Source organism: Amia ocellicauda, chromosome 7 (genome assembly GCF_036373705.1).
Source record: "Amia ocellicauda isolate fAmiCal2 chromosome 7, fAmiCal2.hap1, whole genome shotgun sequence".
NCBI classification, from domain to species: Eukaryota; Metazoa; Chordata; class Actinopteri; order Amiiformes; family Amiidae; genus Amia; species Amia ocellicauda.
The window spans coordinates 26,857,286-26,870,165 of NC_089856.1; the positions used below are offsets into that span (position 1 = coordinate 26,857,286).

At 37.3% G+C, this 12,880-nt stretch overlaps 2 protein-coding genes across 3 annotated transcripts in view; both read left to right on the forward strand.

Annotated features, from left to right (window-relative positions):
* Positions 1-1,238: 1,238 nt before the first annotated feature.
* Positions 1,239-5,354, forward strand: LOC136754063 (epithelial-stromal interaction protein 1). 2 transcript variants are annotated; one of them, XR_010817518.1, is made up of 5 exons: positions 1,239-1,796; positions 2,395-2,453; positions 2,661-2,740; positions 4,773-4,846; positions 5,035-5,354. XR_010817518.1 is itself a non-coding variant. In XM_066710403.1 (5 exons), exons 1-5 carry the CDS (start codon positions 1,531-1,533, stop codon positions 5,053-5,055), a joined length of 504 nt encoding a protein of 167 aa, XP_066566500.1. In that variant the 5' UTR covers positions 1,239-1,530; the 3' UTR covers positions 5,056-5,354. The 2 variants fall into 2 exon arrangements, 1 of the variants encoding a protein (XP_066566500.1); XM_066710403.1 differs by having other exon boundaries at positions 2,661-2,744.
* A 1,415-nt stretch (positions 5,355-6,769) lies between these two features.
* prkci (protein kinase C, iota) overlaps positions 6,770-12,880 on the forward strand; it is a 28,601-nt gene continuing 22,490 nt past the window's right edge. Inside the window, exon 1 of the mRNA XM_066708935.1 lies at positions 6,770-7,429. Coding sequence (XP_066565032.1) covers positions 7,347-7,429 — 83 coding nt within the window. The 5' untranslated portion in view covers positions 6,770-7,346. The remainder of the gene's footprint in view (positions 7,430-12,880) is intronic.

Sequence of the window (12,880 nt, forward strand, 5' to 3'; positions counted from 1 at the left end):
AAGGACAATATGAAGCACGTAAATAAAAATAAATTAAAAATAACATACTGACAAGACTGTACATCCATCTCGAAAGCCTATGAAGGAGAACGAATATAACGCTTTTGTTGATTAATACCTTAGTAAGGATATATGATTTCAGCAACGGGTTAAAACTAGTTGTTATGTCATTTCATACTCTTCTGTGGGGTGCAGAGTGTTTATTGTGTATGAATTTGCACTGTAATATACAAAGTGGACATTTGTTCTGAAGTTCATTAGAATATTATAAGAAAGCAAATAAACAAAAACAAACTGATCAATGGTTAGGTTTTATAACATTACAGTGATTTATTTAGGTCTTTAACGGATAAGAATTTAGAGACACTAAATAGCAACATATTACACATTCTGTTACAATTTCTGCTGGGATTAATAAAATACATTTGGTACTGCTGGTTAAACTTTAACTTTTGGCTTTGTACTCAGCCAACTCCTCAAATCCTTAATTTGTTTATTTTTATAATACTGTATATATTGTTAAAATTTCCAATGTAATTGGAAATGCAGAAAATGATGAAAATGATTCATTTAAAGCAACTGTACTTGCTATATCATCAGATAGATGAAATTACATATCTCTGAGACTGCACTGAAAGTATCAAAAATGCCAAGTAAAAACTGAACTTTTTACTAAACATTTACTAATGAACAGACTGGCAGAAGAACACATACCGTGGCCCTTAAGACCTTTATTCTTACATCCACCAAATGTGACCTGCATTATTTTGTATAATGTGTATGTCTATTGTAATAATCATTGAACTATTTTGTTGTTGTAATATTAAATAAAGTCATACAAGGACCACAAAGAATGCAAAATATAGCCTTAGATAAAGCTCAAATACATATTGTAATTTTTAGTATAGTAGATACTTAGTAATATTTTGTATTATTCATATTTAGTAATAATTAGTAATGATAATAATCCGAATAATTGACAACTTATTGGTCATCTTGAATACAAACCCATGAGAGTCAATCAGTGATGTGATGGACAATTACTTAACAAAGTAAGCATGAATACCCTTTCAACTAAATTAAATAATTGTATTAAACTCATGTGAACTAACTTTAAACGAATGCTTGTAAACTAATGTTTGTTTTCATTTCGGCTATGAATGGGGGGGGGGAAATAATATTGAGTGTAGAGACTACAGCACCCAGCATCCTTTGCGCATTTAAACCACGGATTTTGCTTATCGGATCACCTTTGGTCAGCTGAATTGTAGATCGACTGCGCAGTTTATCCAAATTACCCTAACATAGTAACCTACTTATTGTTCCGTATGACCGCATTAAGCCTGGGAAAACTGGAAAAACAACAGCGCTTATTTATTACAAAAGCTGGAGTAGCATTAAAGTTAGCCGCGGTATGGCAGGTGGATAGTTTCAGTGTTTTAAAGCTTAAGCATTGCTTCTCCCTAATTTGATCCACACAGGTTCCAGGTAACTATTATATGTGCGTGAGTTTTCTCTCCCCGACACATCATGTCGCACTCCAGGGCTGTGAAGCAGACGAGGACTGCGGATGATCCGAAACCGCAGACGGGTCCCAGAAACAGAGCATTTGCCAGTACGAGAGGTAACCATAGCAACGTGCGAGCTGGAAGTTCCATTTGCGGGAGCGGGAGAAACGCAAAGACAAGCGCAAAGACCGCTCACGCCAACGCCAAAGCAAAACCAGAAGGGGCAACGACAAGTCAAAAAAAAGAACAACGTGTCCAGAAAACTGAAAATGGGTCAACAACTCAAAGGTAGTAGTAGCTCCTTCCTATTTTAATGCATGCATTTACATTCTTCATTTTAATCTAGTTTAATTAATGGTAACAATTTAGAGTGTCATGAATAAGTACTTGTGTGTGTGTGTATATATATATATATATATATATATATAATTCATAATGTCATTGACTACAAATATTACATAGGACGTGTATGCTTAAGTAAAAGTCAGTAGCTGGATGCATGCAATGGGGTTGATTGAACTTGGTTAAGAGATGTTTCAACTTTATTACCTCGGAAATCAATAGATCAATATGAATCTTTGTAGTTTAACATTGATTTCATTATAGAAAACAATCTTACAAAACATAATTGGTAAGTAAATGTTGTTTTAATGAACAATATTTATTAAATAAAATAAATTAAGGAATAACATTTTTAGTATGAAAAATATGATACAAATGCCTGCTCATTAACATTTGTATTAAACCAACTGACTCATCAAATAACATTGTTTCAAATGAAGTGTTTGAAAAATGTAGACTGTATTTGTGTGTGTGCTGAAACTGTTGTGCTGGTAAAATCACACTGCTGATTCTGATATTCAACATTCATGGTTGTTTTTTGCAGTTACGCAGCTTTTACAGTCATCCCTCCCAACCCAAAGAAGAGGAATGAGCTAAAGAAAAGTATGTGTTTTTGTTAGTGTGTATTTATTCCTGTCCATTTTTGTTTTTTAAATGATTGAGCTAAGTTTTTTTTTTAATCATGAATAATCCAAATTAAGATGCACAATAACACACTTATTGTAAATTATATATATATATATATATATATATAGTTTTAGGATTCGATTAGCAAAATATGAACTATTCAGTTTGTTCTGAATGTCACAGAAGCAGAAGCCGAACTGGCAGCACTGGAGGACTTCAGACGGAGGCAGTTAGTGGGCCATGTATCCATTGTCCCTAGCACTGTAGGTAAGTACTATATGGTGAATACCAAACAGATTAAAAATGAATGTGCAGAACTGTAATTGGCCACTGTGGGGCATAGAAGTGCCAGTCCAGTCAGAAGCTAGCCAACCCATCTGATAAGTTATCTGGGATGTTTTTACTTGTATACCATAAGAACATAAGAAAGTTTACAAACAGAGGAGGCCATTCAACCCATCATGCTCGTTTGGTGTTACATAATAACTAAGTAATCCAAGGATCCTATCCAATCTCTATATTCTATGGGAATATAATATATACAGTGAGGGGAAAAAAGTATTTGATCCCCTGCTGATTTTGTACATTTGCCCACTGACAAAGAAATGATCAGTCTATAATTGTAATGGTAGATGTATTTTAACAGTGAGAGACAGAATAACAACAAAAAAATCCAGAAAAATGCATTTCAAAAAAGGTATACATTGATTTGCATGTTAATGAGGGAAATAAGTATTTGACCCCTTCGACTTAGTAGTTGGTGGCAAAACCCTTGTTGGCAAATCACAGAGGTCAGACGTTTCATGTAGTTGGCCACCAGGTTTGCACACATCTCAGGAGGGATTTTGTCCCACTCCTCTTTGCAGATCCTCTCCAAGTCATTAAGGTTTCGAGGCTGATGTTTGGCAACTCGAACCTTCAGCTCCATTCACAGATTTTCTATGGGATTAAGGTCTGGAGACTAGCTAGGCCACTCCAGGACCTTAATGTGCTTCTTCTTGAGCCACTCCTTTGTTGCCTTGGCTGTGTGTTTTGGGTCATTGTCATGCTGGAATACCCATCCACGACCCATTTTCAATGCCCTGGCTGAGGGAAGGAGGGTCTCACCCAAGATTTGACGGTACATGGCCCCGTCCATCGTCCCTTTGATGCGGTGCAGTTGTCCTGTCCCCTTAGCAGAAAAACACCCCCAAAGCATAATGTTTCCACCTCCATGTTTGACGGTGGGGATGGTGTTCTTGGGGTCATTCCTCCTCCTCCAAACAAGGCGAGTTGAGTTGATGCCAAAGAGCTTGATTTTGGTCTCATCTGACCACAACACTTTCAACCAGTTCTCCTCTGAATCATTCAGATGTTCATTGGCAAACTTCAGACGGGCCTGTACATGTGCTTTCTTGAGCAGGGGAACCTTGCGGGCGCTACAGGATTTCAGTCCTTCACGGCGTAGTGTGTTACCAATTGTTTTCTTGGTGACTATGATCCCAGCTACCTTGAGATCATTAACAAGATCCTCCCGTGTAGTTCTGGGCTGATTCCTCACCGTTCTCATGATCATTGAAACTCCACAAGGTGAGATCTTGCATGGAGCCCCAGATCGAGGGAGACTGACAGTTATTTTGTGTTTCTTCCATTTGCTAATAATCGCACCAACTGTTGTCACCTTCGCACCAAGCTGCTTGGCGATGGTCTTGTAGCCCATTCCAGCCTTGTGTAGGTCTACAATCCTGTCCCTGACATCCTTGGGACAGCTCTTTGGTCTTGGCCATGGTGAAGAGTTTGGAATCTGATTGATTGATTGCTTCTGTGGACAGGTGTCTTTTATACAGGTAACGAGTGGAGATTAGGAGCACTCCCTTTAAGAGAGTGCTCCTAATCTCAGCTCGTTACCTGTATAAAAGACACATGGGAGCCAGAAATCTTGCTGATTGATAGGGGATCAAATACTTATTTCCCTCATTAACATGCAAATCAATGTATAACTTTTTTTAAATGCATTTTTCTGGATTTGTTTGTTGTTATTCTGTCTCTCACTGTTAAAATACACCTACCATTCAAATTATAGACTGATCATTTCTTTGTCAGTGGGCAAACGTACAAAATCAGCAGGGGATCAAATACTTTTTTCAATCACTGTATAATAATACATGTTTATGTAGTAAACAGGTTCACATTAACTATTATAAAAGCATTTCCTCTGAAGAAGACATACAAATATTAATCTGTTATTATTATTATTATTATTATTTATGCAGTTTCTCTTTGGTGAATAAACTATTTATCTATGTGTTTATACAGGGGGGATTTTAACACTGGAGGAAGTAAGGAGAAGACAGCAAGAAGAGTTGAACACAACACAAAAAAGAAAGCAGGTACGAGAATGACCACTAGATTTTTTTATAGTTGAATATCAGTGATGATCAGTTTTGATTTACAATGTTTTAGGTCCAAGCTACATATCTATGTTTAATTTGAACTACATTTTATTTGTATGCTATTAACACAGACAAAGCTTATGTGATATTACATTTTTTATGTGTTTTCTCTTTTATTTGTTTAGGTGAGAAGAAGTATACCTTGAATTCTACCAGTCACTGGGTGCTGAATGATACATTTCAGGTGTGATTTGATTGTAAATTAAGGGCTGAATGTGCAACAGCGTTCATTTCTATTATATTGTATTCATCATATTCTTCACAGAAGGGACTACATAATTAATCTTAACCCTTTAATTGAAGTTTCTATACTGGAGTATTTGTGTTGCATGTTGTACAAATTCAAGTTAATTAATAAACATAAACATAAGTCAGTTTTAATATACAGGTATACTGTTTTTTAAGTCTGAAGTGTTACTGCACTTTTCTGTACCCCTCACAAAAATATATATATATATATATATATATATATATATATATATATATATATATATATATATGTAATAATGTATTTAATGTGATCATTTAGCTCAGGATTTCAATATTACAAACTGCTATATTGTGATCACAAGATACCACTGTACAACTAAATAAAAGTTTAGTACATAATGCCTAATATTTTCTGTATCCTCACTTTCTTGTGCAGACTGTAGCCTAGGTTAAAAGACATTTTGACAATTGAATCTTGACCATTAACTGTGAGGTGGGTATATGTGACTGGAAGAAAAATCTCTTCAGATAAACTTTAAAAATGTGAAGAGCAGATTAGAATCATCATCCTCAATAATATTTTTTAATAACCAATTGCCATACATTTATTTTTCCGTTCCTTGATGTAACACAGACCCAGCGTTTGCTTCCACAACTTGGCTGGGAAGCATATTTAAGACTCCCAGACTTCTCCGTGTAATTAAGTACTCCTATTTTAATTGCTCACACACCTGATCTTAATTTTCTTGTTGTGTCTGGTCCTTGTTTCCTTGCCAACTTCAATTGTCCCAGTTGTCCTTGAGGTTGACATTATCCATTCATGTTCGAATTTTGAATACTGCAATCAAATCCCACCCCATAATCATATCTGTAGTAAAAACAATAATGAATCAACCAACCAATCAATCAAACATTAGTGCCTCATATACATAATGAAATGTCTCACAGTGCATTATAAAGCAAGGGGGTGGGAATAATCTAATTGTAGTCCTGGTCGAATCAGATAGTCTTCAGTTTTGTTTTTAATAATGAGAAAGACAAAATACTCCTGATATTCTGAAGCAGAGAGTTCCAAAGTCTGGGAGTATGACAATAACAATACAAATGGTGTGATCTCCATGCTGGGCAGTGCTGAGTGGAGAACAAAAAGAGATCTGATGATAAAAGGCTACAAAGCAGAGAGATGAAATGTAGGATATAGAGGTGTATTCTGCATAACTAATCATTATGTTAATAGGTTTCAAATGGAAAAATGTAGTAAAATGACATGTGTAAAATAAATGTTCCAACATATGAATAGGAATGTAAGTCAAAACAAGTGCATTAAAAACATATGCCAAATACAAATAATAATAAAAGAATATCTGCGCATAATGTAGTTAGTACTATTAACAATGTAACACGAGATGCTAGAATTTCTTCATTAATACTATATACACTTCACCTGAAATGTTTTAAGTAGTAAAAATACCTTTAATTCGACTGATTATTTTCAATAACATTTGTATATACTGTATTCTAATATTAGTATACGCTTCTATAATGAAAACTACATTTCCCAGTCTATTGGTGTTTGTCTACGACATGGCAGGCGAAATTTTGGGTTCTAGGTCTTTCTTTCAGGAAAAATGTAAATAATTAACATATCAGTCGTGTAAGGTAGAAGAACCTGAAAGGGTTTGGTCAACTCTCTTTAGTTATTGAAATACAAACTGAAAGCTGCGGAACCCCCACACTGAGCGATAAGTATTTTCTTTTGATATTGTTTGATACACGAAGCCCCTCCTATACTTCACATGGTATAATCGGAATGCCATGGCGATGGTCCACTTTTTCCAACGGGGTTGCACGTCTAGACATTAAATCAATATTCCTAATCATTCAAATATTTAAATGAAGTAATGTCATCTGTGTTTTAAAATCTCAATTATTGAATTGCGGTGTACTACTTTCTACTTGTTTTGGAGCTGTATTTCTACGAAGTGTATCCCCCCCTCGCACATTCCGTGTTGGGATCGGCCGGTTGCGAGGCCTCTGCAGTAGGGAGTGTTTGTAGGTGGAAGAACCTCGAAAGTTGGGTTTTAGAAAGGGGGCTTGGTAACTTTTTATTGTTTTTTTATTAACTTTCCCCCTACACAAGATAACCCAGATACACAAGCAAGGATTCCGGTCAGTTCAAAGAGGGGATTTTATTCCAGCTGAAGCGGAGATCTGAATCCCCGAGCTTATGATGCCGACGTTGCGGGACAGTACGATGTCCCACCCCGGAGAGAATCCTCACCAAGTCCGGGTTAAAGCCTACTATAAGGGGTGAGTGTATCGGGTGTTTAAGAGACGTGGGTGAGATTGTTTTTTTACTCTGTAGTGTTACTGCAGGGGGGATTGTATTTAACCACATCCAAATGGGCGAAGAGCAGGTGAAAACACCTAGCGAGTTTAGATCACGCACTCATACTTTCCATGAACCTAAGTTTGGAAATGACGAAGATGTACTTCCCTGAGTCATACAGCTAGGTATCGATGCAGTTTAAAGCTTAGGGTCACGTTTGTATTCAGTGCATCTCTACTTGGAATATACGGACGGTACTGTGCCTAATTGGCAGCAAAATAATATACAGTTTTAACGTGACATGTGTTCCAGACTTACGTGGTTTTGTAAGACACGTTTAGCAAGCATGCGTGTTTAATTTGATTTACCCCTTTCAACGATATAATCTGTATCCAATCCACGCACACACCATACTATACAGATCAATGTAACAACAATGTATGTGGCATCTGAAATGGCAGCCGTATCGTCGTTATTGAACATAATTGAAACTGAATTCTTGCATTACAGACTGTTATTTGTATCAGATGGTACTGAACAGAGTGTGGATGCTGCTGCAACTAAAGTACTGTTTAGTTCAGGTGTGAGTTGCGATCTGATGACCATCCAATGCATTGCCTAGGACAGTGGTGCGCAAACACTGTCCCGGAGGGCCTCTGTTCTGTAAGTGTTGTAAATCACCCTAAATCGCTAATTTCGAAAGAGTCTGAGTACACATGGATGTTATTGACTTAAGCAAATAACTTGTTCAGTTAGGGGAACTCTGGTTGTTGAGGGCTGAAAGGGGTCATTTTCGATATTCCAAATCTCTAAACTTAATTTAACAAATCGCCTGCTTCATTGATCACAATTAAATTGTTCCTGGTGTTAAGAAATAAAGGTTACCTATTAAACCTGTGGGGTAGGAGCTCTAGGACTGGGTTTGGGCAGCACTGGCCCAGGAAGTACACGAGTATTATACTGTTTCCTCACTGACACCTCTGCAGGGAACTGACATCATTAGATCTTGCATGCCTTGGCACACCTAGTTTAAATATTTATTGTCAATTCAAGAACTATCTGAAATATTCGGGAAGGAATTCGCACACAAAACCAATGTATGTATGACAACGATCTGTCTGTGATTGCTTACTGAAAACCAATTAGCCCAATCAACAGTCTGTACTTGCATATACACCTATTCATTGGATAAGGTGGGTGCTGAGGAAAAATATATGCATTGCAACACTAGGGCTGTCTTGAAGCCTTATGTGTATTTAAATGAGTTAATAGTTTTTACTAGTGATGGTGCTTTCTTTCTCAAGTTATTTTTGAGATGCACAGAAGTCTTTGTTTATCACAGTTTTTGGTTAACGGTCAATACTTTTTAGTTTTTTAATTAGGCCTATGATTTGTTTTATTCACCTTGTCTACAGAACAAAGACATTTGTCTAATGTCATATTGTAACTTAATTCTGCGTTCATTAAATGGTGTCTGTTTCATGTTTCTTATAGCATTTATAGTTTGTATGCATTTATTTTTAAACTCTGCAAATAGATTTACCTGTCTGCAATGTATAATCAGCACCACACACAATTTGTTATAAAAATTAAATAATAATTTTATTTTTCTTCACCTGAATCTCTTTATTTTTCATAGTAAGTGTACAGGCATTAGGAGAAGGAAGTTTTTATGGAGTGTTTGTAGAAAAAATATATTTGTGTGGGAAATGAGGCCTACCGTGCACGTTTTTCATAAGCAGCCATGACGCTACAGTGGGACTTTGAGAACTAGTAATACCGGTTACCTTCAGCAGACACTGAAATCTCAATTAATGGAAATATTTCAGTTGAAAGAAAGAATCGCAAATATTTGTGGAAAAAATCCTAAGAATTTCCAAAACACGTGAAGACAAAAGTGTATGCTCTGACGCAGACACACACACACTCTATTTTATTTTATTTTTTATTCAGTGTGTAAGCACTACATTTTTACACGAGTACATATATCCTGGGTTTAGCAGAAGTCTCATAAAGCAGCTCTTTCAACCTGATGACTTAACTTCTGAAATCTTTAGAATTTATCTCATTTGGAAACCTTGATGATGTCCAGATAGTTAGGGGAGCAAAAACACATTCCTCCTGAGGTAAACAAGGAATTGCAGTCATGTAAGGAGTTGAGAGCAGACAGAATACAGTAATGGAAACCTTATACAATATTTTTTTTCATGGTAAAATTGCAGTTGGATTTGCGCTCAAGTTAAAGAGTTTAGGATGGTTTAAGATGGTAGATGGTAGATAATGTTGAAGGGGTGAATATGGGAAACCTCTGCAAATACTCAATTTAAACCCATCACTTTTCCAAAGGTACAGGAGGGGAAAAAAGGATTGAACTCCTTGCCTTTTCATAAGTAGTATCACTGACAACACTAACTCACCATGCTATCCTGCCATTAAGGGGTGACTGTATTAATTTGTTATGTAATCTGGGTTGATGTCAAAGCTGGCCATTCTGTAACATAAGAATACTTCACATTCCTTTTTAAAGGCAGAATAAATATATCACATTTTAACCAAGTTATGAAGAAGAACCATTTAAGAAAGGGCACCTTATGCAGTGCATCCAGAGTGTCCAATTTTGGCAGAATTGCAGTAAAGGGTGAGGGAGTAGGTTTCAAACCATCAATTTCTTGTGGTGTTTGCAAACATTTGGTCGAGCCATTTATAACTGTACAGCGCCAGCCCGGAAACCAACACTGGTGATGTTTTGGATGCAGTTAGCTGTGTGGTTTCATACAAGACCCAAATGAAATGAAACTAGTGAATCTGATTTAAAAATGGGAGATTTAGCTTTAGCAGGTTATAGCCCTGCTGCTACTGATTTGCTTATTTCCCACAAGCTCTGGTATGGCTCATTTGGGTCACGTAAATCATAACCTTGTCATATATGGAAAGTGCCGGTCAGTGGAAGACGTTATAGTTTTGAGCATTCAGGACAAAAAAAACAGCTCCTACAAGGGAGAGACGCAGTCCTGTTCTGTCGCTGCAGTGTGCATTGGTGAACATGCTTGACTGAATACTTCAAATATTCAACATAAATGCTTATTGTGCTTTAAGTTGAAACCTAATGGAAAAATGCCATACTTTCCCTTTTTTCCCCACACTATTATTCAGAGCGTCAGTACAGTACCAATAAAGCAGAGGTCTTTATCCTCTGTATCTTTGTCAGGAGAAAATGCATATTAGCTATGAATGGTAACTCTTTGCATGAATGCACAGAAGGTTGGTTTTATAACGAACCGGGGAAAGTTCACTCTCTGAGACCATGCTTTTTTCTCTGTGCCTCAAGCAGCACAAAAACAGAGCTTTACTGTCTGAAACTCGTGCTCTGAGCTGCAAGAGCAAAGTATGCCAATGAGAATGCAATGGATTGGATTTCCACTGGTTTTCAGTAATAGTTAAACTAATCCATCACCCAACCCAAGTTAAATAGTTGAGAATAATTTTAGATAGGCAGACAGAAATTCTAATTAAATAGAAGACAAGAATGCCTGAGATTACTTTTTGTCATCCCCCCCTTTCAAAATCAGTAAATATAGAGTGAGTGTGTGTTTGTCTTTATTCATTTGCACATTACTGGTTTTGAACATACACGCCAAACAACCACTTTTTCATTGGTAGGCAAACTATGAACCGCTCTTTGATTATGAGACCAGGGGGTAAACAAATACTCTGCCATTCTGCAAATACACTTGTAAACAGTTTTGTTTTTATCAGATTTTTGCACTACATGTAATGTATTTTACTGGTGCGGTGGAATTAATCACTCTACAATCGAATCACTGTACACCTGTGTATTCTTACACCAAAAAGAAACCCTGTAAGCCCCACCCCCCCACCCCTGCTCTGAAACTAAAAAAAAAAAAAAACGTCAGCACCCCCCCATCCATTCAGCCCCACGAAGCCCCCCTAAAACTTGAAGTCTAGAACTGCCCCTGGAGCTTACTATACTCTTGCTCCATGGGCCATCCCTACTGACAAGGGGAGGAATTCGCATCAGAAGCGAGATGTGACTGTCTCTTAAAAGTGTGTATGTGTGTGTACATCCGCGGACACTGATTTGCTATCTTTTCTCATTTAATCCCAGTGTCACAAGCGGGGAGCATGTTTTGAAATGATAGATGGCCCTCTGTCTGGCAGATGGGCTGATGGTGCTTGGGAGGGTGATTTAGCGACTTGGGACAAGATATCAGGCTTTTTAATTTATTTAACAAGCTTATCCAGCCAGCCCAGGGACAACCCCCCCCACCAGCATGATATAATAAAGTATATTGTACACATCTTGCACAGTCTAGAGACTGGAGGTTACATTGCACTGTCACAATATGAGGAATTGGTGCCAGTCAGCTTTGGCTTTAAATGGAAAACAGTCTTTGTCTTTGCCCTGCCTTCAACAGAAAAGCATGTAATCCTCTCTGTCACATTCTAAATTGTTCTAAGTTAACATTGACCTTGTATTCACATAAATGTGATTGTTAATTGGTCCCACAATCATTCCGATGAAGTATCTCAGTAAGACCATTTTAATGCTGTTACTCATCGGTAGTGGTCAAGGCAGCTTTTCTTTAACAAAAGCCCAAGGTTAGGGGCTTTTCCAGACATGGTTGGTTTACTTTCCAAGAACCCTCTCTACATGCGTTGATTAATTAACATCAAACTTGGCTGGTGGACAATTACTATAAAGCAGAATGATACAGTAGAGGAGAAAGTCATGTTTAGCTTCCTTTAGAGACCTGTATGAGTATACCCGGCAGTGAATAGATCGCGTTTCATTTGTGTTATTTGCAAAGGTGTAATAACTGGAAGCAAGTGTTCCCGTGTGTCTTTTTGTAAGCTGTTATGTTGGAGGCTCCATGGAGAATCATAACTCTCTTATTGCTGTGTGACTAAAAAAAAAACACCTCTAACACCTCAGCCTGTTTATAAAGCCAGTGTGACTAAGCCTACACTCAGAGCACAGGAAGAGCCCAATAATTCAGCCGTAGCTGACTATGACCAGGATTCCCCATAGAGGGATGCACATGCACAATTCACTGAGCCCTGCCAAGGCTGCATGAGTGCAAAGCTGGCCAGAGCTTCCTTGTACTGCTACATCACATTGCCACTTGGCTTATTAGAGGAAGTGTTATCAGAGCTGTATTAGTTGATATTATAACTGTTCAGTTTGAGCTAAACAGAAGGAGATGGCTTGGCAGTACATGCTTAGGAAGGTGCATCTACATATCTCATGTATTAAGTAATAAAAGATTCTTATACTTGACAATTTTAATTTGAAGTGTTGGAAACAGGTGGGAAGATTTCCAGCTTTAAATTGGAAAAAAGTTGAACTACATTTTAATATTTCGAGATACATTTCACATTCCTAGAGTTTTAAAGCTCACTCTGTTTCTCTG

Bases quoted from the DNA above. Each gene is read 5' to 3' on its own strand.
- LOC136754063 (XM_066710403.1), top strand. From the start codon at position 1,531: ATGTCGCACTCCAGGGCTGTGAAGCAGACGAGGACTGCGGATGATCCG. The intron at 1,797-2,394 runs GTAGTAGTAGCT...TGTTTTTTGCAG, and splicing joins AATGGGTCAACAACTCAAAG to TTACGCAGCTTTTACAGTCA. The intron at 2,454-2,660 runs GTATGTGTTTTT...TGAATGTCACAG, and splicing joins GAGGAATGAGCTAAAGAAAA to AAGCAGAAGCCGAACTGGCA.